The sequence below is a fragment of the Melanerpes formicivorus genome, unplaced genomic scaffold (assembly GCF_026170545.1).
Source record: "Melanerpes formicivorus ecotype bairdi unplaced genomic scaffold, bMelFor1.0.p_v2 SCAF_5, whole genome shotgun sequence".
NCBI lineage: Eukaryota > Metazoa > Chordata > Aves > Piciformes > Picidae > Melanerpes > Melanerpes formicivorus.
This window is the reverse complement of record NW_027142357.1, coordinates 26,813,739-26,841,066: the sequence shown is the minus strand read 5'-3', so window position 1 is coordinate 26,841,066 and position 27,328 is coordinate 26,813,739. Positions and strand designations below refer to the sequence as shown.

General features: G+C 44.5%; 1 protein-coding gene across 18 annotated transcripts in view; it reads right to left on the bottom strand.

Moving 5' to 3' along the window:
* The window catches only part of BIN1 (bridging integrator 1), a 98,992-nt gene that overhangs the window by 25,147 nt on the left and 46,517 nt on the right, over positions 1–27,328 (bottom strand). For 5 of the 18 annotated variants that reach the window (XM_068138923.1, XM_068138925.1, XM_068138930.1 and 2 more), the window contains exons 3-11: positions 24,990–25,044; positions 24,377–24,471; positions 22,425–22,520; positions 17,807–17,914; positions 15,107–15,199; positions 10,211–10,296; positions 8,303–8,378; positions 6,226–6,308; positions 3,499–3,549 (exon numbers count right to left, since the gene is read on the bottom strand). In XM_068138923.1, coding sequence (XP_067995024.1) covers positions 3,499–3,549; positions 6,226–6,308; positions 8,303–8,378; positions 10,211–10,296; positions 15,107–15,199; positions 17,807–17,914; positions 22,425–22,520; positions 24,377–24,471; positions 24,990–25,044 — 743 coding nt within the window. The remainder of the gene's footprint in view (positions 1–3,498; positions 3,550–6,225; positions 6,309–8,302; positions 8,379–10,210; positions 10,297–15,106; positions 15,200–17,806; positions 17,915–22,424; positions 22,521–24,376; positions 24,472–24,989; positions 25,045–27,328) is intronic. The other 13 variants (XM_068138927.1, XM_068138940.1, XM_068138932.1 and 10 more) reach the window with 5 other exon arrangements.

The window sequence follows — 27,328 nt, the reverse complement described above, 5'->3', positions numbered from 1 at the left end:
TTTCAAGCTCCCCATCCCATACCCTCTTCATTCATTTCTCCTTCACCCATTCCATTCTCTTTCTCCCCATGTCCACACCCCACACACATTTCCCCACAAAGCACTCAGGTCTGCATGCAGGTCAGATGTTTCTGATCACACCGATGCCAGCAGCACACCAACATGATGCAACAAATTCAGGGACGTTCTTTGCCAGCAGATCTCAACCAGGGACACATACCCCAAGAGGAAAAAGAGGGAAAGGAAGAGGAAAAGGGAAAGAGGAGGGCTTAAAGAAGATGCACACTAGCCCCTATAGATCTTCAATGTGACTGAATATGCCTACAAGTGTCATTCCTCAGAGGTACATTGAAATCACTTCAAAACAGTGGTTTGTGTGAAGGATTCTGCAAAACTGCTAAGGCTGCTCTACAGACTAGAAGTAGTAGTAGTTGGAAGGTGAAAATAAGGAAGTCCTGCTTTAAACTGAAGTCACCAGGGAAGAGCAGGAAATGACAGAAAATGTCCTCTGATGCTAGAGTGGAGGGAGGAAAAAAAAGAAAAAAAAAAAATCACATTACTTTCCCTAGAGCTGAAAGCACTTTGGAGAAGATAAGGAACACAGCAATCTACAGCTGGAATGCCAGGATTCCTCAAATGCCCAGACTACAGTGGGAATACTGGGACTACTGCCTACCATCAACCCTATTGGCTATCAGCAGGCCTACCAACACAAGCATAGACTGTGTCCCTTCTAGGGACCTGAAAGGCACTGCTTCTCCCACTGAGAAAGGAGTTCAGGCTTATTTTCTAAAAGCCATGAAACAATATTTTAGTGCCTCATTTCTGGTGCCCATCAGGGGAAGTTTAGGCTCAAGGTGAGGAGAAAGTTCTTCACTGAGAGAGTCGTTTGCCATTGGAATGGGCTGCCCAGGGAGGTGGTGGAGTCACCATCCCTGGAGGTGTTCAAGAGGGGATTGGACATGGCACTTGGTGCCATGGTTTAGTCATGAGGTCTGTGGCAAACAGGTTGGACTTGATGATCTTTGAGGTCTCTTCCAACCTTGGTGATTGATTCTGTGACTTAATTTGGAAATATATTGGTAAAAAGCTCCCACATGAAAAGTGGCCCAATTTCTTTCCCTCATCCTACAAGGGCTGAGAGGGCCCCACACTAAAGCCTTCATTAAGTCACTACTATTTACAGTTTGTTTGATGTGTTGGCTGATTCCCCTAGCAAAATGCCAGTACTAATTCTGGCTGAGTCCTTTCCAGCCCCCTGAGTGCCACCTTCATTCCTGCACTTGTTGCTTTGCACACATTTAGCCAGTGCAACTAGCAACAAATGAGCTTGTCACCAGGATCCTCTGTCCTTCACGGGTCCCCAGGGAACACACACTGCCCATACAGGGCAAAGCCCTGTCTCCAAACTGACTGCTTGCTCCAGCACAGACAAAAAAAAGCGAGGGGGTGGGGACTATCCACACTCACTAAATGCAACCCACAGTAAAAACATGTCAAAAAACCAATTATTGCTCTTCCTTTTTCCATCCCATGAGCAAATAGGATGCCAAATACAGGAATATCAGGCAGGGAAGGAAAGGTGTCAATTCTCTTCTGCTAATAGAAAGCTGGGACAGGGCCTAGTGCAGTTACTGCAGCTGAAGAGAAAGCCAAAATCCCCAAGCTTCTTTTAGTGCTGCTGAGCTCCCAGACCCCTAACAGGGCTGGCTCATCTGTTCTGGAAGAACAGAGTAACATCTGCAGATGGGTTCCCATGTGCTTGTACCAATCCTACATTAAAAGATGAAATCTACTTTCCAATATGGTAAAAACAGACCAGCAACCTCCTGCCAAGTTCTCAAGCTAAAAAGGAAAAAAAAGTTAGCATCTCAGGCAAGGCTGCCTTTTAGCCAAAAGAAGTTGATTTTTTTACCACCAGAGTAGGTTGGAGAATTACTTTAAAAAAATTAGTAAGAGAGGGAGTGGGAGAAAGGAGGAAAAAAATCACCTACATACCCAAACATGTGGTGGCACACATGTGCATTCTTGCTGCAGATCAAAGAGTGACCAAATCTTAGACCCTCCCTTCCCTAAACCAGAGGCTGCACATTTTTCTGTGACCCCAGCAGCTGCTCTGACAGCAGAAACAATGAGCTTGGTCCAGGTCAGGCACCTCAAATGCTGAGCCTGTTGGGCTTTATCAGGGCAGAACAGAAGGACATTGTGGCCAGAGCTCATCACGACGAAATTTACTAGCCCTTCTTCAGCTGTAGCATCTGTCTGTTCTCAGGGACTGGAAATATTAGACCTCCTCCCTAGCGTAGGTACAACACTGGTCCAACCAAGGACCAGCAACAGACATCCAGAGAAGTACTCTTGTGAATTCTCCTTTTCCTACAGTAGAAAACCTCAGAAGAGTAACATCCTAAGACATTCCTTCACTACTTTTCATTTGACAATATAAAAATCAGTATTTGCCCACTAGTTTCCCTGTGAAACTACCATTCTTTATCCTCCAGCCTCCCACTTTAAAAAAGATGCAGGACAGTGACAAAGAGACGGGTTGCATGACTTGTTCTAGTCAGTGGGAAGCCAGGTTCAGAAAAGCAAGGATCCCAGGCCACCAGCACGTGCTTTTATTGCTGGTAGGCCAATCTTGAGAATTGCAATTATTTTTTTCCTTCCTCTAAGGACTCCATGGAAGGAGCACCAACACAAAGTTTAAAAAAACAAACAACAAAAAGTAGAGGAAGTTACCATGCCATTATGCAGCAATCTCCACTTTGCTTCAAAGCATGTTCTTTGTCAGGGTCCTTGACTTTGGTTATGGTAACTCTAGGCATTGTAGCAATTCAGTTATTCAATGCCATGGCAGCCTTGAAAGGCAAGATGCTGGCCTTTTGTCTCACCCAAGACAACAGGCTTCCTTTTCATTCAACCCTATACAAAATTTTTAATGGATGGAGCAAGACAGTGAGGATCCTCAAGAGCAGAGCAAGTAAGGAGTGAAGCTGAAAGTATCCTTCTCCCACCTTATCATCCTCCCCAGTGCAACCAGTGGATAGGACAGGACTTATGAGAATGAAAGACCTGCCTCATAGTCCTTCCTAGCGAGGCAGGGAATGAGAATGCAGCATTTCAGACCTGTTCAAAAGGACAAGCCCCACTAGGTAAAACTGAAGTTGTTAGAAGCAAAAGTCACATGTATCACCCACGGAGAACCCAGCACTGAGTTCTTAGTCACACACAGACAACAGAACAGACAATGTCTGAGCTTTCACTCTGCCTTCTTAGGTAGGACAAGAAGCAAGGAATCAAACCAGGCACACAAGCAATTAATAGGATTATCCAGACAGAAAGATCTCAGCAGGACCCAACAGGCCATGAACACACCATATCATGCAAAGGTCCCCTCTGCTGTCACAGGGTTAACATGTGCCAGGCTGTTAGAGTCCAGTAACAGCCTCACTAGGTTTAGGAACTAAATCAAACACATCGAAATGCTGCTCTCCGTACCGGTACCTGCTCATCTTTTTCCTCAGCCTGGTGAACAGTTTAGTTTTCTTTCTGTTGAGGATGGCACGCAAATCATTTCCATTACAGGATGGCACAGTCAAACCAGGGAGGAAAAGTTAAGCTTCTGATCAACCATTTATTTGGTGCCACAAAACTCACTGTAATCAAGAAGACAGGACCTCCACTCTCTCTCTCTCTCTCTCACACACACACACACATACACACAAACACACAGAAACAAGTACACATTTCCTGTGGTTCCTAGAAAGTTACAGTCTGGTCTAGAGATGGTAGAAGAGGGCTTTTTGTGCTTGTCAAAGATCTATACAAACTGGAACAAACTAGTCTTCTCACTGCTCTTTGGAATATAGTGCCATGGTGTACATGGAGAAGAAGAAAACTATATAGACAAGCACAGAACTGTAAATGTCCTTTTTCACTGGTAACTGCAGCTCCTGATTCTCCCCTATAAATATTGGTGCACAAGAAACAAGCTCCTCATTCTCCTTTACTTAAGGAATCTGTGTGCAGTCTTATATATGGAACCTAATCAGCAGCTTTCCTACCATGTCTTTCTGCAGTTTGTCCAATCATACTAAGATAATGCTACAGATCTCCTTGGTGGTCTTAGGATCTGAACCCTGAACATCCAAATTCTTTCAGAAACAAAGCCCATATGTTTGATGTTCCCAGAAACACATCAGCTACTCTGTGCTACTGTGCTACACAGCCAGCATCAGATTCATCCAATGTAGTTCTGTAGTGCCTTGCATGAATGTCAGAATGACGTGCATAGATAACTGCTTCTCTTCTCACACCTCCTCATTTGTTTCCTGCCATTGTGTTCTCCAATTCCCTTCCCAGTAGAGGGAAGCATCTGCTCCTGCTGCAGACCACAATGAGCAATCAGAACAGTGAGAACTATTTCCTCCTGTACACTCTTTCTCCTGCCCTGCCAAAAAACACAGGTCGGATGTGCAGGAGTGACAGAAGTATCTCACAGTCTTTCCTGGTCACTGCAAAACATGTGTACTAGCCTGGCAAACCTTTGCTACATCCTACTATGACACCCTGCTCCACTGTGCTCAGGAGGAAGAGAGCTGCCCTAGGGCAGGCCTAGCATCTTAGCCAAGACGCAGGGATTAAGCGATGAAGCAGCAGCACTCATATTGTTACCCAGACAGGGATGTCTGTGCATGCTCACTGTCAGTTTTTAGGGCCATGTGGTCTTGCAGTCAGCCAAAGAGCACAGAGCTGGAACTGAGACACCCATTAGAGCCTCAGATGAAGCTAGGAGTTTGTGGAAACAGGAATCACAAGGATAGGTCATTTACTCATTGGAAGCTCTTTGAGGCCAGAAACTTCATGCCACAACAAAAACAGAAGTGTCTGGGCCAGGTTGTCACCGCAATCATTTCCTCAAGAGAAAAAGGAAGGAGCTGGACAAAGCAATGGCTCCAGCCTTCATCTGTCCTGTTATCTCATCCTTTTCCAAGGTCCCTGGAGGATACCGCTGTCAGAGACATGATTCATGGCATTAAGAGGATGGCTACCATAGATCCCTCAGCAGGCTTCAGTCGTGTGGGGCTGTGATGATCAAGACACTAGGTGCTAACTTGGGAAGAAGATACTATTTTCACAAGAAGCATTCCTACTAGCACCTTGGAAATCTGGTGTTAGCAATCCAAAATTCAGGGACCAAATTCATCTCAAATGTCCTCTTTCTTTAGAGGTGGCAAACATCACACACCTTGCTGGAACAGGACACACAAGTCATCTTATACTGACTGCAACAGGAGGTTAAACCGGGAGGAGAAACAAGGGAGCACAGAGGTCTCAACAGCTGATCTAGCCCTTCTGAAGCAATGCACTCAAACCACAGTTTGCCCTTACTTCATGATGACTTCACCTCCTCCCTCCATCAATACACCAATTGTGGACTTGGGCTGTGCTCCTGCTCACCCAGCACGTGGGAATAGCAGCAGCTGGAAGCCAGAGCTTGACACTGTTTTATCACTCACACATTTGGATGGGAGCCAGACAGCTGAGCCCAACCTCTCCCTCTCCTCTCAGAGCTAGAGAATGTGCAGACTTGCACTTAACCATACAGGATTGCACTCAGCTGAGGAAAGAAAACTAGAGTCCTGGAGGACATTCACTCCTTGCACATGTAAAGATTGAAAGTGCTCTGGAGCCTCAAGTTAGTGAGGCTGAAATTACTTCCACAATGCAGAGGAAGAGGCAGGAAACCACCAGTGGAAAAAAGGTAGTTTCAAGTATGGAGGGCCAAAGAGAATGCTGAGGGAACAAATGGGCTCTTGGTATTCAAGCTTCAAGGTACATGCTGGAAGCATTTGAGGGAAATAACAGGCCATGTGCTGGGCAACTGGACCCAGGAGGAAAGACAGCTTACTATTACCTGACAGTGCATGGAATTCAACTTTGAAAGAGCAGAGCTAGGAGTCAGCTGCCTACTTATCAGCATCTAGTGAAAGTTTAGACCTTTAGATGATGTTCTAGAAAGGTGAGAGGTACTGTATTATTACCTGGCCCCAAGGTGCAAATCTTGGATATGCTCTAGGAGTCTCAGGAGGGCACTAACTGGCTATATGCAAGTATTCAAATCACTCCCCAGCTGACAACATGGAGGTTTCAACATCCCTGGTAGTGATATTCTCATCCCTCTTCTGTTGCTGAAGGAAAGACATTACTCCTACAGTTACTGACCTGGGCTGTGCTTTAACAGGGAAGGCATTGCCTGAGTACTGCTTGTCTAGACCCAGCAGGACATCATGGAGGTTTTGGTTCAACTGCAAAATACAAAAACAGAAGAAAGAAAAATAATAAGAAAAGAGTCCAAGCGCCAAATGAGAGTCTGGTCTGGCCTGCACAGGCTGATCACACACAAGCTTATGCCCAGGCATGTACACATACTCAGTATCCCAAGAGAGGACAGCCCCACATCTGTTTCCACTCCTCTATGGGGTATGAAATGTTAGAGAACTCAAAATTGTTGAAGAGCTGCTTAGCTCCTATGGGAATGTCCCATCTCCCTTAAAGATCATTCTCTTAGCTTCTATATCAACCGCCCCCACCAGCATACTGCCAGCTACCACTGCTGAAGTGGGCAGAGCACTTCCTCAAGGATCTATGTGCTAGAACTGAAGCTTCACTCTGGATTTGTAACCAAAGCTGTCCTTCAGACCTGCTTACAAAGCTTGGGATACAGTTACTCTAACTGTGGAGCCAAAGGCAGCTGGACTTCCAGCCAACAATAAGCCTTGACATCACAAGCTGCCTGGACCATCTAGGCTTGAGCAGGATGTGGAGAGCTTTGCAGAAATGCAGTATCAGGGGTTAAACTCTCCTTGAGAAGGCTGCAGTATTCACTCCAGACACTCCCATTCTGGAACAGCCAATTCATAAACAAGATGAGATGCCAGATTTGTCATTGGTAGGAGGAGGGATCCAATGCAATCAATGCTGGAGGCATAGTGCCAGCAACACCAGCAGTTAATTAGATGCTATAGCAGTAATAAGAAACAGATGGTTCTTATGGAACAAAGCAAAAGCCATGCTCTCGTACCAAACTCCTCAGGAAAACAAAATCCAAGACACAATACAAGAGAATTCCTGTCTAACAAGCATCTTTCCAATGTTTTGCTGAATATAAGTTAACAGCAACAAACTGATAATTATAACAGTCCTTATTCTTAATAATCAGCTCATCCCTCAGTGGAGATGAGCAGGCTATTAATTGGAAAGATCCCCATGAAGTGTCAGCAGGGCTCAAAATGGATGCATTACACCAAGGCAGAGGGCCCCTGACTGCTGGGAATGGAAGGACTATAATGTTGCTTGTTGCTTAGCGGCTGTCTTGTTGTCAGGATGACATTGGGGAAGGGAGGGAATACAAGTTTTCCAGCTTGGCTCTCAACCACTCTTTAAGATTAGTGCAACGTTTACAGAGGGCGTGCAGCTCTTAGGAGCAGTGTGCAGACTAAGGAATTCAAGACTTCTCTAGCTTTTACATGAAGGAACAAGAGGCAACGTGGGGCTTTCCCAGAGACTGTTCCTGAGGTCTCCTCTGGGTGTTGGTGCACACTACCAGGATCCAGCCTGTCACCACCACATTATAACATTGCATACTGCTGTGATTCCCAACTCGTGGCCAAATGGTAGCCCATGCTAAGCACTTAAATGCCTTCTTTTGGGTAACAGGCAGGAAAGGTGAAAATGCAGAGAGGTACTGCTGGGAAGTGCCCTCTTGGGGCAGCAGAGTGAAGCAGCTCTCAGGTTTTCTGAGGTGTACAGACTGGCAAATTCCCTGCTAGTTTCAGCCACCATAGATGGAGAGATCACAGTTCATAGCAACTTACTGCCAGGCAGCAGAGAAGGGGAAAAAGAGACACCAGAAGCAAATAGACACCAGGCTGAACGTGCCCAGGTTATAGATTACAGATCCATAACAGATAACAACAAAAAAAAAAGGCAGCAAAAGATAGGCCAGAAAGTGCCTTATCTTCCCTCTGTGGGTCAGCAAATGAGCCCTGCCAAGTGCCACAAACTCCTCTCTCCTGTGTAGCATTGTGGTTTCTTCCTTGTGCTCCATCCCTTTACACTACTATCTTCTTAGTGGCTCAAAAGAAAATGAAGGTTAACATTTTCCTTTGGCATTGGGCAACTGCTCTGTCTCCTCCAGCTGGTTTTTTTAGATTTTGTTGTTTGTTGGGTTTGGAGGTTTTTTTTTAAATAACAGTGAGGAGAGGGTGTATTAGTAGCATAAACTGTTTAGTTGCCTTACCTTGCTCATTTCTTTGTGGAAGTTCTCTTCTAGGCCTGCTATACTCTGGAATGTGTTGACGTAGAAACCAACACGACTGCCAAATGAAAAATGAGACAGAAGAATTTAATGGCCACAATAGTTTCCCCAAAATTTTCAGTTCTACCCCTTCTGTTGCACCTCTCACCCACCATTCCCATTCAAACTCAACTCTGTCAGGTCTGGTACATGCTGGAAGAGAAGAGTGGCAGAGAAGCATGAAAAGAGCCAAAGCTAGGTATGAGGCAAACATGTCCACAGTGAGGAGGAGGCCAGGTAGGATAGGATCTGAATTTGTGCTGGCTAAAGGGAGAGAGAGGTGCAGGGCGGGGGGGGGGGGGGGAGGGGTGAAAAAAGAAGAAAGAAAGAAATAAGAAAAGGAAAATTGAAAGATTAAAAGAAAAAGGGGGAAAAAAGGCCAGTAGCAGGGTGATGGAAAAGAAAAGGATAGAGGCTGTGTGACACAGAATGTGGAGAGAACTAGGGGGACAGCAGGAAGATATATTCATTCACTCTGATGTCCCTCAGCACCAGGGGAGGAAAAAAAGCATGAACTGTTTGCTTCAGGGGCAAAAGAGTAAGAAGCACAGGATAGGCACAGAGAGCAATAGGAAAGCAGAAGGAGCAATTAGATAGCAGGAGCCTGTGAACAACCTGTGGCATCTTAAAATCCCAGCAGCCACCTGCCCCTGCTTCCTCTAGCCAGCTTGCTAGATGCAAGAGCAACAGCAGAAGGAAGATGCTCTCTAAGGCTAGGAGCATCACCATGCTACACAGGAAACCACCTATACACCTGTATCCCCCTCTGCTTCTTCCTCAGCCAAGCCTGCACACTGCTTTGAGCAGAGTCTCAACCCATGCTGGGAGGAAAGGGGAGTGAAAGCAGACATCAGCACTTTCCTTTCCTGCCCTGCAGCCACCCACTCTCTTCATCCCCCATGGATCAACATTGCCAACCCAGATGCAATTACTGCATTTAAAAACAAGAAACTGGGACACTCCCAGGAGGATTTTGCCTGCTTTTCACCATGCCCTCCCCATATGTCAGCTTCTGCTACCCTCCGAGCTAGCCATTGGTCTGTTTCTTTCTCCTTCTTTTTCATAACCAGTGGTATGGCAAATTCAGTCTCTCCAGTCTTCTCATTCTCTCAGCCCATCTTCCAGGATAGCCTGGGCTATCCTGGGCACAATAGTACAACCACAAACCAGTTCCTCACTGCGATCTGTGTCACATAACCAGGAGCACATTTAGGGGTAAGAGAAAGCAGCCACACCTCCTTGTCTCTATTCACCCAACTACCCAAATCCAAAAGTGGCATCCAAAGCACAGTAACTTGTCATCTCATCTGCCCTCTTGTGTCACACCTGCTGCTTCATCAGGTGTTCATAAGCTTGCATTGGTGAGATACAGTGATCAAGGCATCATCTCTTGGCACTCTACAACTCCAGTGATCATATAAACTCCTCCAATATATCACTTTCCCTCTGTGATTAAGGGAAGATGACCTACCCACTCAGCTGCAGATATTCCTTTCAGCCAGCTTGCTCCCCACCCAAAATCTTAGTGACCCAGCCTCCTCTGCCTGCTGTCCATAATGGATGCTGGGCCCAATAAATAAACTTGGGCAGGGCTGGTGGGGCAAAGGGATTAATCTGAGAAGCATAGAAACAGACCTTCAGTTTGTGTCAAAATGGAGTTTTTCATAAGGATCTTGAAGTAAAACCAGAAAGCTAAGAGTGAACCTGGCTAGGGGGAACCCTAGGACAGACTCTCTGAGAGGGTCCAGAAGAACAGAGCAGACACTGAGCCTAAGCTAAGAGAAAAATGATACAAGAGTTTGGGTCTTTGCTTCCTTCCAGTTGGCCCTTGGGAAAACTTCCATCACTCACCTATTCCATAGTGAAGGCAGCTCCTCCTGCAGATCAACGTTCATCTCTTCAAACACCTTCTGAGCCTTAACTAACTCTTCTTCAGCCTTAATAACAGAGAAAGGAGATTGTCAACTGCACCACAGACAAGAAACCTGCAAGGCTGAGGCAACCATGACTCTTTTGACTTCCTTGGGAGACCAGGCAAAATTCTGATATCCCAACATCAAATGACTGTCCCAGGAACCAGGGTTGCATCACAAGTGGCCTGATGCCCCTTCAGTGTGCATGTGTTACTTTCTGGTTTTCTCTCCATACATTTTCCTGTTCGGATTCTCCAAAAGTAATTCAAATGTCCTAAAATGTGCTTTAAGATCTACAAGTTTCCACAGCTTCCAAAACTGAAATGGAGCTGGTCAGGCAGTTTGACCACCAGCTTAGACATAGATGAAGACAATTGTGGTCCCAGCCCCTTGCCAAGTCTTTGAAAGAGTTGAAATCTATCCAAAATGGCACTGAAGAAGAGTCCTTCTTCATGGGGACTCTCTCTGCTTAGATAAGGCCACGGCAAAGCCCCATCTCTTCTGAAGAAGGGAGGAGGTCTGCATCCTTGCTGATACAGTGCTGTCACAAAGCTAACTAGAGAAGCAAGGAAGGGTATGCAAAGCATGAGTTGTGCCAGCAGGAGGCCAGGTTGGAACGGTTGAGCAGCAGGTCTCTATTTCAGCAGTCTCGTGTGCTCTTGTTGGTGAGAATCTAACACAAGCCCTTGTCTGGCTTCTGGGGGCCAATACCAAAGGAAATATGCCTCACACAGGACCTCATTCTTCCAGTTAGGACTTTGAACTTGATTTGTTCATTTGACCTAGACAGCAACAGATCCCAGTTCCTATTTGGAGATTTGTAATAGCAGCATTATTCCTTAACCCTGTGCAGTGGGATGCAGGGTGGTAAACCCTTGCATGAGCAACCTGGTGACACATCTTAACAGGAAGGTCAGCACAAATGCCTAGTTGTGTGTGTGAGAACAACAGTGCCACAGGACTCTGCAAAGAGACCACAAAGCAGTGGGGATCTGATCTTTCTACAGACCTGCAGTCAGATTCTCACCCCTTCTATGAAATTAAGTTGTCTCTTCTTTGTGCCAGCTCAAAGCAATCTAGTTTACTGCTCCTTAATGACAAGTGTATGCAAAGACAGGATTGACAGGAGAAAGGGTTTAAAAATATTGTGCAGTTCAGAGAACTGTTCCTCAGTGTTGTGTAAGATCCTTACGCCCTCCATTTCTTTACAGACTCAGGAGCAAGCTGCTACTTTCCAGCCACATTCACCTTTCAGAGAGTTGCTCATTGCTGCCAAAGGAAAGGCTAAGAGTTTGTACTCAAGATCAGAAGAGCTTGCCTCAGAAAAAGACATAACTGGGAGTTATTGAAAAGTTAAACAGACCTTGTGAGTAACAGGCAGGGGGAGAAGAGGCAACAATGCTTCCACCCAGAAAACCCCTGCATTTTCTGCTACACTCACTTAAAACCAATGTGGCATGTTTGCACAACCCCCAAAAAACACCCATCATAACTGAGACAATTTATGCTGGTTCAGAGACAATGATCACAAAGACTCATTCTGCCTTAAAAACCCTCTAGAGATGATTGTTCCTAATGTAACCATTTTAAAGGGGGGGGGGGGGGGGGGGGAAATAGTTCATCCTTTGGATTTATCTTACTCTAATTTCCAAACTAGACAGGAATAAGAATCAACTCAGGTGATGGGATAGCTGGGAGATGAGGCACCTTGAATGCTGTTCAGCCTTCAGATACGGTGAACATTTATAACAGTATTCCCACTCTCATTTTACCTGTTCAGAAGGTTAAGGAACCTAGAAACAATGTGTGAATATTGTGACATACCAAGGTAAAGGCAAACTCAGCAACAGGCAACGTTCACTCTAGAGCAGCTGTAGGAATCAGGGAACCATCTAGTGTTCTCAGTCCCACATATAGCACTGAATTAATTCTCCATTCCTTTTTCAGTCCAGCAATCTTCTCACCAGTGGGATTCCCTTTGCCTGTGAAGCACTATGTAGCCTTGACTGCTTCCAGACAGAGCAGAAGCCAGCTCATGCAATACAGTGGGAAAAGGAGAAAAGAGTTTTTTGGGGCAGAGACTGCTCATACCCTATCTGTGTGCTTTCTATTTCAGCTGTCATCCTTGCCAACATAACAGAGCTTTAGGCAGAAGGATGTATAAAGCCCAAGGGTCCATGAAATGTGATCTCAGAAAAATTCTTCCTCTTGTCTCTCTGCCTGAAAAGGGGAAGGTTTGAGCAGGATCTGGGCAACACAAGTGCTTTCTTGACCTTCTCCCTAGCCAAGGCTCAGAGTGACAAGCATAGTTGGTTCAGTTGTGACGGGGGCGGTAGGAATTATTCCCCATGCTTCCTACCGTCATGCATCCCAGCACTCACGAGGGCCTGGCAACATCCAGTCTGCTGCTTTCAGGCAATTTGGTGACCATTTATCTTCAAACACTATGCTGTGAACTGTGGTGATTATACACTAGCCATGGGGCAGAAGTAAAGAGGAGAGCTGGGTGCCCCACCCCCGTTCCATGCCCACATGGGGCCAGACCAGACCTGCCTCTCAGAAGGGCAGCATGGCTCAGGTCTCAACTTGCTGGCTTTCTCTAGAGACAGATAACTTTCTGTTATTGCTGCAGTACCAAGGATGTTGCTTTCTAGTTTGTGTTCAGCATTCCTGAAGAGCTTAGCAAAAAGGCAAGAATTTGCTGTTCTAAGCCATATTTCCTTTGTTTCAAAAAGTGCAGTCGCCAAAATCTGTAACTGAGAGCATGCAAGAGCCAACCCCAGAAGAACCTTTACAGGAAGCCCCCACTGTATTGTTTTGATTAGTATTTGCTAAGGCCTAAAAAGCCAGCAATTCATACACTGGAGGGAAATAATAGGTTTTGCTGACCTCATTTTTGCTTGGAGGGTGTTAAATTGAGGTAAGAAGAGAAAACAACACAGCTGCTGGTAAGGGGAAAGACTATTTTTAGGCTTAACATTCTGAAGCTCCTCCATAATTGCAGTGTCATCAGCCTTCCTGCTTTTATCAAGAGCTTAACGAGATTTAGTGTTGTCAGGCAAATACAGAACCAAAGCTTTTTTTTCCCCTCTCCCTGCTCCTATTTGTGAAGAAAAGCTGAAAAAACTTAGTTTCAGAATACAAACTAATCCTCTTTATTGACTGTTTGTTAGTCTTCAATTTGTTTTGTGTTTTTTTTTAATTAAAACAAAAAAGATTTGCATAAGTAGAAACCAAAACCACCAATATTGACAATAGTATGAGTTCAGGAATGACAAAGGAAAAATGAAAAGGAGGACTCAAGTTGATTTGCAAATATCTGGGGTGACTGAAAATTAGTAATGCACTTAACAGGAGGTGGAAAGATTATATACTCCCTTCTCACCTACTCTGAGGAAAAGTCACCCAGTAGAGTGAAATTATCAATCAATGCTCAGCAGCCTGTCTAAGAGCAGAGTGAAACAATAGGTAATTATTTTCAGTCACCCCAGCCAGTCTGAGAAAAAGAAAAAAATACCCAAGATCTGATTTAACTATCTGTGCCTTGAGAAACTTCCTATTCCTGTTTTTTGTCCTCCAGAAATACCACCAGCCAAACAGACCAGTCAAGAAGCGAAATGACACAGATCACTCCCAGCACAGTGGAGGCACAGGGGAAGCCCCCAGCAGTCTGCCAAATGTCCTTCCCCTTTCAATCAGGAACGAATACATATGTCTTCCCTTTGCTAGGATCTGAAGTGAGACTGGTAACAACTGTTCTTTCACCAGGATTTATTGATGTGGTAATCCCGACTTTTCCCTGATATGCAGTCATAAACTGATTGGGGAAAAACCCAGGTGCTTTACAAGGTGAGAGCCATTTAGTGTTTCCAAAGTGCAATTCATTCTCTGACAAGGAGTGCGAAAATGTAGGAGCATTTGAATGAGAACAGATGAGCTCCCCAGGAGCTAGTGAGCAGGTAACTGGCACTCTCCCATTCTGGGTAATGAATTAATATCCCTTGCCCAATGAAGGCATTTCCTTCTCACTGACTGTTTCCTGTCATTTTCCTCTTATGCCCTAAGGAGATTCAAGGGAAGTACCAAGGGAGATTCCATCAGGAAGCCATGCTTTGCCTGTGCAAGTAGGATGTAAATTCTTAGCCCCTGCAGTTTCTCCGAGCTGCCTTCATGTCCCTCAAGATGCTACAACCTAGACATTCATTCAAGTTCTGCCACATGATATAATAATCATGGTCTCAACCACACAGTATAAATTACCTGGTCTGGGCTCACGTCTCCTCCTGTGCAGACAAACTCTGTGTGTTGAGAAACTGCTCTTTTAGACCTCAAAGCCAGGATACTGCCCATTTCTGAAAGCTGGATTGGCAACCTAACTCAGCAGCCATAGAAACTAATTTTGAAGCAATTGAGGATTTTTTCTGGCTTTCAGCACAATTGCAGATTTTTTCCACTGTTTCCTCTTCTTTTTTCTTTTTTAAACAACAACAATAAAATTAGACTGCTTCTCTCAGAAGGGAAAGTGATCAATAATTCAAGGAACTACATCACATCACCCTTTGCCTGGGCATTCCACAGCCTTCCTTCATCTTCATTTCATCTTAGCGGGAGGAAGCACAAGCTCAGTATTAACTCATCTATTAGAAGTCAATAGGACAGGCACAGGTTCATTCATTGGTCAGCAGTTTCCACACATCCACTGTGGCTCAGGAGCATCAAGGACATACTTAACAGAAGGGACTAGAGTGAACGTTGCCTAGAGATTAGTTGCATGGCACAATCTAGAGCCCAAAATAGCGCATGCAGGGTTAGAGCCAGGTAGATCAGCAGTCACCTGATTTCGGAGCAGATTAGTTTGCGCAACGAGGTGAGCTTGTAGCTTCCCTTGACACCACTGAGGAGCGGCTTTCTCAAGCAGCGAAACAGGCTGGGGGGAGGGAGCATGTTTGAGTGAAAACAGGAAAAAAAAATAAAGAGAACAAGATAGACACAAACATATATCTTTTAGGATTAAAAAAAAAGAAGTTAAAATCACAACCGAGTGTATTTAGAGGCTGCTGGGCCAAATCAGTATCACCAAGGCGAGAGAGAAAGCAAACATCCTGGAACCCATCAGTTATGAATCCTTTGAAGCATGCCAAGTTTAGCAGTAATTAATGCTCCAGTGTGGGCTGGGATACTGCAGACCAGCCAGACAGCTGCAAAGTGCAACAGATACAATTGTTAGTGACCTAGCACACAGACAACCCTGCTCCGAGTCATGGCTGTGAAGTGGGAGCTCCTTAAAGAGAGGTCATAATTATTTGCATGCAACAGCTGAAAGTCCACAGTGCTTTCTTTTAATGGCGGGTTGTGAGTTTAGCAATAAGTGGCAGGAGTCCTGGCTGGGAAAAGAACATCCATATATTAGAGGAGGGGGGGAAAAAAAAGAGACCATACAGAGCTCCAAAAAGGATTTTCATTTCTATTTCTGTTACTATACCACGAAAGGTCAATCAAGTCACTTCCAAATTGTATGCTGTCACAAACATGATTTTTCTTTCCTAGGGGCTCTCAGCACTGGAACAACCCTACTTCAAAGGCTCACCCTACAGAGGTGAACTTTCTGCATCAGCCTAGTGCACACTGAGCCCTGGCTGCTGCCCACAGCACTGCAGAGCTCAAGTGTGGGATTGCAGGCTGGGCTGTGAAACATGCCCTTTTGGCAAGAGCATACCTACAGAACTTAAGGAGACTTGCTGCTCCCATGTTTATAGGATCACGACACTGCTATGTGTCACATAGCATCTTATGCATGAGCTTATGGATTAAAGCACAGAAGAGGGCAATAAGTTCTAATCCAGTGTATATTTTGGCTAAGAAGAGTCCAATCAAGTACTAAGGGACACCTGTACAGGCTGAATCAAGAACAGAGCACCAACTCCTAAATCTCAGTATTTCAGTCTTGAAACTGCACTGTTCATACTTTAACAGAAGAACAACAAACAATCCCTTCTTAATAATGTTTTATCTGAGCATTTGGGACCACATGAGTGAGTGCAGCAATAACGAAGAAAGCCAGACTCTTTGGTACAGATCACCAGACGTCAACCTGAGTAGATGAATTCCTACAAAAACCATTTCACTGCAGCAAAGATCCCACAGGCACATACCAGTAATAACACCATGCTCCAGGGAAATTCTGCTCTTACTCCAAACACAGTGTACTGCTTTGAACAGAAGGCACAACCAGCTGGGCCTCATGCCTTGCATACAGAACCAAGAATTGCTTTGCCACAGAAATGATGCAGTAACACCTGAGCCATCAATCTCTTTCTTCATTGTCTGTCAAGGTTAATCACATTGCATGCACTGAGTGAGCAAATGACTGATGATATGCAGCTTGAAAAAAGTACTGTGGCAAGTAAATGCAGATCTTTCACTCCTCTGTGTAGAGGAAACACTAGTGTCTCTCACATAGCCCTTATTTTCTCCTACCAAAAATAACCATAAGCAAAGGCTGACAACACTTCTCAGCCTGGTTAAAAGATAAAGATTCAGGCTCACTCCTTCCTACACATCTTCTAGACTGCAAAGTCCTCATGTGCCATGGCCCACATGCAAGAGAATTAAAGATGTCCTGGACTATCCTGTTGTGTCAAGACTTGCCCTGAGAAGTGGAGGACATGGGTTCAACTCAAGGTACTCAGCATACAGGAGTACTCCGCAACTCATTTTTTTGGCCAGGAATTCCATCTAAGAGGCTCCTCTAGAACACCACCAGCATTTCCTTCATATTAAACTAAAAAAAATTACATAATTACTTCTAATGAATGTGTTAATGTATTAAATGCATTAAAATCAAATTCTTCACTTGCATGTTGGGCATGCTCTGCAGTTAACCTTGGATCAAGCTGTTCATAGGCATGAAGGTCTCTGACAAGAGAAAATTCTTGGTTTTCTGCTTTCAGCCACATTTATTATCTAATTATTGTGACCAACAGACAGCAGAACACAGTCATCAAGGGTACACAGGATGCATTTCCATCAACAGACTTGTAACTCACACTCTTGAGAGTCTCTGTCCTAAAATATCAGAGAACTTCAAAAATAAAGCCAAACTCAAGCAACACTTGCTTACTCCCACCACTGCTCTAAGATAAGGAGACAGAGTCCCAAAAAGCAGACAAATTTGAAAAATTTTCTGGGGTACTGCCAGATTTTGCTTCCCCCAAAGGCTTTTCTGACAGAAGTTACTGGTTCCGCAGTACCTAAAGCAATGCAAGCCTAGGCCTTGGTCAGCAAGAGATTAGGACAGGTGGATCTGAACCAGCCCAACAGACCATCCTGCTTTCTCAGAGAACTTAACAGATGAGAAGGAAACACCTGGCAAAACCTCACTGGCTCACAACATCTTAGAGGTCAGTTCCCACCTAAGCGATTCTATGAAAACACATCCAGTTAAAAGGTATAGATGCACTTAAAACCTGCTCAGTAGGCAAATGCAGAGCTCTGAAAATGAAAGGACGGCTGCACATCCTTCTGCTTGCTTTACCTTTGCTATTTTGGTTTCATCCTTCTTCTTTGCAGTTTGCAGGGCTTCGAAGTGGTGCCTGGCACTGTCATAATCCACAAGCTTCCTTCCTCGCTTTGCTATACGAGACTAAGAAAAATGGAGAAAAGAGTTGTGACAATCTTTCCCAGCAACCAAAACCATACAGCCTCACAGGAAACCACCCACCTCCTCTTCACCCAGCTTCCAAAGCACGTCATGCTCTGTCCACACAAGGACACTCACAGGATACTCCACACAGGCTTCCCAGAGAGGTGGCCCCAGGAGCCACTTCTGACAACCACCATTCTAGAGTGAACTCCCCAGAAAAAGAGCAGACCCAGCCAGGGAAAGCAAAGGGATCCAACCAACAACAGGCCCCATCTTTGGATGACAATGTTTTCAGAGCTGTAGCTCCAGTGGTTCCTAAAAGACTCCCCAAGTACCTATGGACTTCAACATTTTCAGGGTGTCCTGAGGGCTGCAGCCAGACTAACTAACCAGCTCACAGCTCTAGTTCATGTGGAAGATCAAAAGATTAAGTACAACGAAAGAAGGTATTTAAAGTTGCCAGCACAGCAAAAGCAGTCATCCACACGCTCTGGATATGCCTAGGAGGGGACTTTGAACCCTGTAACAGGAGGTGTAGACAGAAGTGACCACAGGCAATGGTCCATAGTAATTAGCAAGATGAGCTTAAGGGAAAACCTGTAACACTGCATCACTAATAGGCAAGACACACTTAAGTCATAGCAAACACAAGGAGGGAGCCAACTAGGTACCAGATTCATATTCAGGAATGGAGTCCTGACAACTCAGTGGCTGAGAATACAGAATAGACATTCAGGCCTGTAGACTGATCCTTCATTATCCTTCTTCATCGGAGGTACCTCAGTCTCTCTCCCCCAGCACAGATCAATCTTGTCAAGGCTCAGGCCCACTGGGCTGCCCTGTTTCAAAAACCATCCTGCCCCCTTGGACATCCTCACCCTCACACTCTCTACAAACACCTAAGACTATCTGGGTTGGAGCACAGGCCTTCACAGTCTGACTCTAAGACTCCTCAGGTTGGAGAGCCTGGTTCAGCATCCATGATCAGTAGACTAGACACAGGCTGGAGAACTGGAGTGGCAAGGCACAGCAAGGGGCCAGAAGGGTTTCTAATTAACCATAGCACCTAGGGAAATTGAAAGTGCAAGATGAAGAATCAGCATTGTCATTTACTTGCGAAAGCAAAAGATCTCCCTCCACTGCACTTGGAAGGGACATGTGGTCTCCTCTCTCTAGGCTTTTGCAGATGAACTGCAAAACCACACTCAGGGCTGATCTTTCTGCCAGACCATCTGGGACCAGTCTGCACGTCTTCCACACATGCTCCCCTGCACTTTCATCAAGCACTGGTGCAGCTCTGTGTGAGTCACAGCAGATCTGCAGAATCTCAGCCACACACATATCCAAACTAATTTCAAAGCACTCGGCTCACTCCAAGAGAGGAATCAAAGAAGCTGAGCCACCCTGCAGTTGAGGTCACTACAAAGCCACCTTCCAGACATCATACTGCCAGTCAGGCACAGAGACAGGATGACAGAGGGAGCTTTCAGCAGCATGACAACCCCCAAAGATGCTTGTTTATGCATCTTTCACATACACCAGATAAAACACATCTGGGATTTAAGAGAAGATTTTTTCCTCCTGATCATACTGGTAGAGATAGCTGCAGTTTCACCCAGCTCTGACACAGCAAACAGACACTTTCAGGTTTCCCTGCCACCCCATCAGAGAGTTTGAGTCACAGAATCACCAATGTTAGCACTCATTTCTAAAACAAAGTCACTCCTGCCCTTTTTTGCCATTGCCAGTCTTCTAATCCCCTCAACTCACGCAATTGCCTCTGATGGCAGTAATGGGACTCAGCAAAATCCTGGAAGACCTTGTAGGACTCTACAGCTACCTACTACTAATCTGAAGACAAAACATAAACTTCAACAAATCTATCTTAATTTGAGCCTCCCTTTAAAAAAAATAAATTAAAAAAACAAACCACGAGGTACTTCTTTCCCCCCTTTACCTAATATGTTGCTTCAAACCTACTAGCAACAGGGCACCAGCATCAGCGCAGGAAAGAAAATCACAACTTCCATAGCTATTCAGAACTTAAGCTATGGTTTATCTTCTCTAGGCTGACTGCAGAAATCTGTACTCATTGCATACTCTGCAACTTCTTCCAAAAACTCACTCTGAAATAATACAGATTATGCAAGAATCTAAGAGGTGGTACTGACCTGCAAAGAAAGGATAAAGCACAGTTTTCATTCCCATTTTTTAAGTTAGGGAAGATAGAGGCTTTGTTCACCTTTCCCCATCCCACACACACACAAAAAAATTACTCCCTTTTACTTAAAAAAAATTTCTTAAGAAAGGAATGCTGTTTTCACATTCCTGTTGTAGATCCTGTCAAAAAACATCAAGGGCATTTTTCCAGTGAAGAAGGATCCTTCACTGGAAGAAGGAATCCTCAAGTGAAGGAGGATTCAGAATATGTTAGAATTTAACAAACAAGCAACAAAAAAAGCATGTATGGTCTGACTCATCACACATATAGTTACTGGGCTGTTAACAAAAAGCAGACCTTTACATAGCTAAATTAAAATCATCTTCTCTCCAGAAGTCATCTTTCATTACCACAATAATGCCAGAACTTCAGGAAAGGCAGAAAATTTGCTTTTGTGTAAACAAAACCCAGAAAATTCCCACTACAATAAAACCCAAATATTCTGTAAATTATGTAAGACTGGGCAGGTTTTGCCTGCCAGTCTCAAGAACTAATTCCTTACATGAAGCCAAACTGTACTTTTGTACAACTGTAGCAGCTTTTAACACCACCACTTCTAGGAGTTTCTACGAGCTGAAGAAAATGTCCTTTGATTTTAACAGCTTATTGATTTGAGCACTTCTCACTGCACCAGGGTAAGGAGAATGACTCACCCAGCTGAATTACTAATAAAAACATACTGACCTTTTAAATTTCACAGCACTGGAAGTCCATTTTAAGCAAAATAGCCAACTCTTGTGAAATACATCCATATCTTATTAGAGGAACCAACAGAGCACCAAATTCTCGCTCACTTTAGGACAGGAAGCAGAGGTGAGTAGTGCTCTCTTTAAAGTGTTATTTAAATTCTGCAGAAAATTGCTTTAATTTCCCATTTTCTAGAGCATCATCTGAAGACTGAGAAAGGAGTATTAGTAATAGAGTAGAATAGAGTAGAGTTAACCAGGTTGGGAAAGACCTTTGAGATCATCACGTCCAACCCATCAACCAACATCATCTAATCAACTAAACCATGGCACCAAGTGTCCCATCCAGGCTCCTCCTAAACACCTCCAGTGATAAACATCTTAGTGGCCCAGTCAGAAGTCAAAAAGAGGATCCATGGGAGCTCAGTTTGAATTTTGGTTGAACTTGGGCAGTCCTAGTCTTGCACTCCTTTTAAAAACTGCACTGCAAAACCTCTGTAGGACCCAGTAGAAATAAGAAATCCCAAACATGGGAAAAAGTGACACTCTGGAGGTGACCCTGCACACACTGACAAGGCTAGTAAAATGTGATTTGGCCTGAGGTAGCACAGAAGTCTGGGTTTACAGCAAGCCTGAAATAAAAATTTCTACTTAGGAAGCAGCACACAAGCCTCCACGCTGCTAACTGAGGCACATGGCATCCTACCACATGGAGCCATCAGCTCTACAGCCTTGAGCAGGTGGAAAAACAACAGCTAGTCTCTTCATCCTTCCTATCTTCAGGTTTCTAAGGACAGAAGAGGCTGGAAGAATGAAGCAAAACCAGGAAGCCCTAGAAGGGCTGTTCAGGGCTCATTTTACAAGTCTGTAACCTGGCCCCCTTTGATACAGCACAATCCTCTAGAAGCAACAAATATTGACAAATGTTTTAAGGGACATGTGGTGGGGAAAGGGTTGTTTTCACTGGGAAGTAGCCAAGCTGATACTTCCCATATGGTGATATCATTACTAGTGCTTCCATATGCTGAAGACATTTCCTGCATAACCTTCTCAAAACAAATGGAAAGGAGATATGTGAGGGGGAAGTGAAGCTCACAGGACACCATTCAAACCTTGGTCCTTGGATATGATCTCTCCCAAAAAAAGATGCCCACCCAGTATTTCTCCTTTCCTAAAACAAATTGGTTATATGCACAGCAGGACTTCAAGGAATACACAGAAATCTGCCTTGCATATCAGCCTCTATCTGTAAAGCACATTTGCTTTGTACTTTGTACTTACAGGGAAATAAAAAACCAAAAACAGAGGCTGAGAGCTCATGAGTTATTGGTGACACTGCTCTCTGGCACTCCTGTTTTCCACTTATGTTTTGTCTTCAAGTATCTTTCCTCTGGATTCTTCACTCTCATTTCAAGCCCAAAGAAGAACATAACATTTTCACATGATCCAGAGCTACAAAGACCTTGCCCACTCTAAAAGGAAAGCTTGCAGCAGCACAGCACACACATCCTCCTAAAGATGATGAGGATGCAAGAAATTGATTCTCAGGAGGTTTCATCTGCTGTGAACCCTGTAGATCAAAATGGCTTAAACAGAATCTTACTTTAATATCTGGAAATTGGCCCAGGTATGTATCCATGGTCAAAAGTGCCTGATCCACCAGCTTCTGATGGAAATCTGTCCAGAGGAGGTCATTGTTCTGAAAAATAAAAATAATGAAGTATTAAGAACAGAGAGCACTACATTTCTGTTTTCCTCTGAGTTCAATAATTTTGGTCACTCAGAGCTCTTAGGAAACAGTAATTTCCTTGGACAAACTAAGGAGCTGGGTAGATAGTTGAAAACCGAGGTCATGCCAGAAACATAGAAGAAAGCTTGATGCTGCTAATTCAAGTGACCTCTGCAAGCACATAGTGCCCTTTGTGAGGCTTCTTTTGAGGGACTGTCTTTTCCTGTACAGTGCTACCCCAAGTCAGAAGGGAAGATGGTAAGGCTGGCTTTACCTTCTCTCACAAGCTACAAAAATGGGACATCTGACACCACTAGGCACCATTTTCTGCTCTTGATTACAACACAGCTTTCTGGAGGATAATGAATAATAGCAGAAAGCTATTCTAGCAGTCTTCAACCCTTGCACCACCTGCTTCTACAGCTCAATGGAGGTCACATCCAACACTTGCACCCTAAATTGTGTAAACTTTATGCTTGATGTTTATGTTAGGCTCACTAACTTCCTGTCAACACCTTGCTTAGGTGGAAATTGTCCCCCTCTCCTATTTTTTCAAGTAAATGAAGGTTTGGGGCAAAAAAATTCAAGAAACATGTCTACTTTGTGTGAATTTATTGGGGGGGAGCATAAAAAGAGTATATTTGCCCTGTCTCTTTTTTCCTGAAAGACAGAAACATAAACAAAGGCATTAAAGGGTGAGATTGAAGGTTGGAAATATTCCTGCAGACTGCCAGAGCAGTTACAGTTCATTCTCAGGACTCATGTTCCCTTTGACTCCAACTCTCTGAAAGGACTGTCTCTTATAAGGCACCACAGTAGCTTAGGAAGAGTAAAAAGATCAACAGAGAATGTGAAGCCAAACTAGTTGAATTACAACTCCATTGTTTACTGCAACAGCACTTCCCAACAAAAGGTTTCCATGTTCATGCAAGAGTTGACCTGGAAATGCTCAGGTTTTGTTTGATTTATCTTCACTGAAGTTAGTATTTCCTGGGGACAAGCCAGATGCTATTTCAGGTGAGTTTTTTTTTATGCAGGGGAAAGCAGAGAAAGAATCCTTCTCTTTCTCTCCACTTTATTCATTCCTCTCTGCTCTAATGCCACAGACAGCTGCAGATAAACCCAGTCCTGCAGCCTCATGGCAGATGGATCCACAGAGCTGAGCTGCCACAGCTGTTGCTCAGCAGAACAGCCAAGCAAAAGAGCAGAGGGCGTCTGCTTCCAGCTGGACCCACCACACACACATGCCAAGGGAGATTTAAGCTGTCAAATGACAGGGTGTGCCCTATGCTCCACAGAAAACACCTGGGCAAGTTGGACAGGAATCACCTCACCAAAGGATGGAAGAACAACAGCAGGTCATGGTCACACATGGCTCAGCCAAACAAGGTAGCAACTAAAATATGGCAGCTGGTGGTACTGCTGTCAGTGGGAGGCTGTTGCAGAATACACAATAGCTCCTCCGACCATGCTTTGGCCATAGATTTAGCTGCTTCTTTTTCTTGCACAAAACATAAGCAATACCTCCCAGTTGACCTTAGTGACTCTCTTCTGGCATCCTCTGTCCATGTTTAGCCACTACTGGGGAAACAGACTGCAAGTGGGTGTAAGCATGCAGCTCTGTGTAACATTCAAGCATCTGGGGACAGTGCCCTACAGACAAAATACAGGCCACATCCCTCTTGTTTTCCCTTCTTTCCAATGCCAAGTTTGTCTCTCCAATTTCTCTGCAAAGCTGTATGTCTGAAGAAATGTGGCACACAGACACACCTTTCAAAGCTCATCTCCACTGACACACGAAGCCTGGTGACCCCACATACTCTTACCTCTGCTATTTTATTTGTGTCATCTCTCCCAGGCCAATCCGGCTCATAAACTTCCTGCAAACACTCTGTCAGCTTCTTGGAGGCCTCATGCATTGCTAGAAAAGAAGGAGGAACTGTTTTAGAAAGTGGCAAATAGCATGCTCCTCACAGTTTAGCCTTCATCCTGTGGAATAGGGTCAAAGAAGGTGTTGAATGGGTTATAGCAAATACTATGGGGTCTGTGTTGATAGGTTGGACTCGATGATCCTCGAGGTGCTTTCCAACCTAAGTGATACTGTGATATGCTCTTCCTAACAGAATAACACATCCCTGGTAACACAAAGATAGGAAGGTAATGGGAGCAGGACAGGAACTGAAGGCACAGTCTCATCAAATCTTTTGTGTTTGCCCTCTCATAGTAGGAGATATGAAAGTTAATCTGCTAAGACAGCAACAACAACATCAATCCATACCAGCTGGTTGTGAAGGATTCTGAAAGATCCCTCAGCCAGACAAGGCCAACCTTTCCTACAATTCACATCTGAGGAAACACCATGAAGAGGACAGCTGCAGAAATCTCATTGCACAGGTGGGCACTAGAGAGAAAAGGATTCTCAAGTTATGCAGACTTTACCTTTTACGGAGGCCAAGTAAGTTCGGAGGTCTTTCTGTAGCCTTGTGCCTTCAGACTGTGAAGGTAAGAAGACCATCAGTTATTCTCCCATACAAAAAGAGCATAAGAAGGAGATGACAAACATTTATAAATAAACTGGTTCTGCAGATGGGCTACATGTGAGCCCTGTGACTACACAAAACATAAGTGTTAACAGGAAGACCACTAGCCCTCTGATTTGGTAAACCCACAGGTGGTGACCTGCGGGCATGTTTGGCCAACAAAACCACCGAGATACCAAGTAATGTGAGGTAGATAAAGCTGTGTTTTGCTCTTCCTAGCAGAGATGGGTTTAGTATTTTGATTTTGTATAAGCAACTAGAGAAGGTCCTAAGGGCAGTAATTCGTTTACAAGCCAAGGGCTAGTGGGTCTATAGATCAAATGTAACTGAAGGGAATATGTAGAATATAGAAGACAGATGCAGTTGATCTATTTTTGCTTGGGAACAGTTTAACTCACCCTTTTTTCCTGCCACACTGCAAACCAACACTCCAGTGCAAATTGGATGCAGGAGATCTCTGAGCTGCCCAAATACCCTGTCTAAACTGTCCTGTGCAGCAGAACTTGCAAATACAGGATCAACTATCACTTTCTTTGCTTCACTACAGAGTCGGCCTGCAAGCAGCCGATATCGCTCACAAGGCAACAAAGGATTAAAAGCAGATTCTGGGCTGAGTTTTGCCAGTTTGAGCCTTCAGATAGCACAGGTGAATGTGGCGCTAGAACCTACATTAGAAGGTATTGTGGGGATTTTTACACCAAAGTAGGGCCAGATAAACATGCATATGTGCAACTCCTCTTCTACACTATGATAATCATGCTCAGGCCCACTTCCTTGCCCTACTGTCATTGACAGTGATGCAAAGCAGACAGGGATTATTTCCAAATCCAGACAGTAACATTATATAAACAGAAACAAACTAAAAGTAAGGCTTGAGAAGTGGAGCATGTCAAAGCAATGGAAGGAGCAAACATTGAGGACACTTGTGCAGACCACCTCTGGAGTATGCAAACAGTGCAGGAAAAAGTTTGAGACAAAGTTCTCTACTACAAAAGTGTTTCTCTTAGCCTGTGGGATCTCACGGGATCCTCACTATTCCTCAAATTAGCTGTAAAAGCAAGAATGCTGGAATGCGACAACTACACCTCACACCTTCCCCACAGTCTGCTGCCATTCCTTCTCTTCCTTGCCAGTCTGCATCTTACTAGGTAGGGAGGTGGGGGGAGAGGGCAGGGGGAACAAGCTTGGGGTTCAGGGGGGATGGTGGTGTGGCAGCATAATAAATTCTGACAGCTGAAAACAACTCCAGAGACCAGCAGCACACTGGACATCTCTGACAGCTGCCTCAAAGCTACTAGCTTCAAAAGCAGATGTTTTCCATCAGCCCTTCCTGCTACTCAGGCACCTCTTGCTTCAGTTGAGCTCATGCTGTGATCCTTTGTGCTTTCAGTGCAGCTGTGCTCTCTAAGCAGAGGCTAAATCTGCCCAGCTGTTGGAATGGCAGTACAAGCATAGCTTTGCTGAGAAATCCATCTGCTTCCAACGCCATGGCCCAGTTTGTTTTCCTTGCCTAGAAAGTTCTGGGTAAGTTCACATGTACTCTTCTCCTACTGCCATCAAAGGAAACAAAGCATGGGAAAGAGCTGGCACCTTTCATTAAAGAAAGTTTGACTCCTAGCCTGGAGAAGCATTGGCAACTGACCCAAAGAGAGTAAAAGATGAAAGGAATAATGACCACACATACTGCAAAAGTCCTAGGAGTTCTTAAAACAAATGCAGAGCTTTTTGTTGGCTTAAGGTGAATGTAGAAACCTGGGCAGATGAGACTTTCCTAACAGTGCATTCAGAAACTAGGGAAGAGGTGTCACAATAACCAAAGAGTGTACACACACAGAGGACCATCACAGAGGCTGAGGTGACCAGCAGCAGTTGAGTCAAGCTATAGTATGTGTTTCCTTGTGCCCAATGCAGGAAGCAAGAACATCTTAGAGGAAAGCAGTACTGTCTGCCTAGAATTGGTCTGTGCTAGACTAGAACTGGCAAGATGAGATATCAGAACACAAGAGGAAATGACACAAAAGAAAACTATCATGCACAATCCCTCAGATGGATACATTATCATCCTGAGCTGTATGATTTTTAAGAATGACTAATTGAACACATAACTTTGAGGTTATCAGAAACTAATTGGTAGGGAAGGTCCTCTGCAGAACTAGGCCACTGAAATGTCTGGAACTGCAACTGCTGTGCCAGCAGCAGCTTGCCTCTCATGTGAAACACTGTAAACCAACCCAAAAC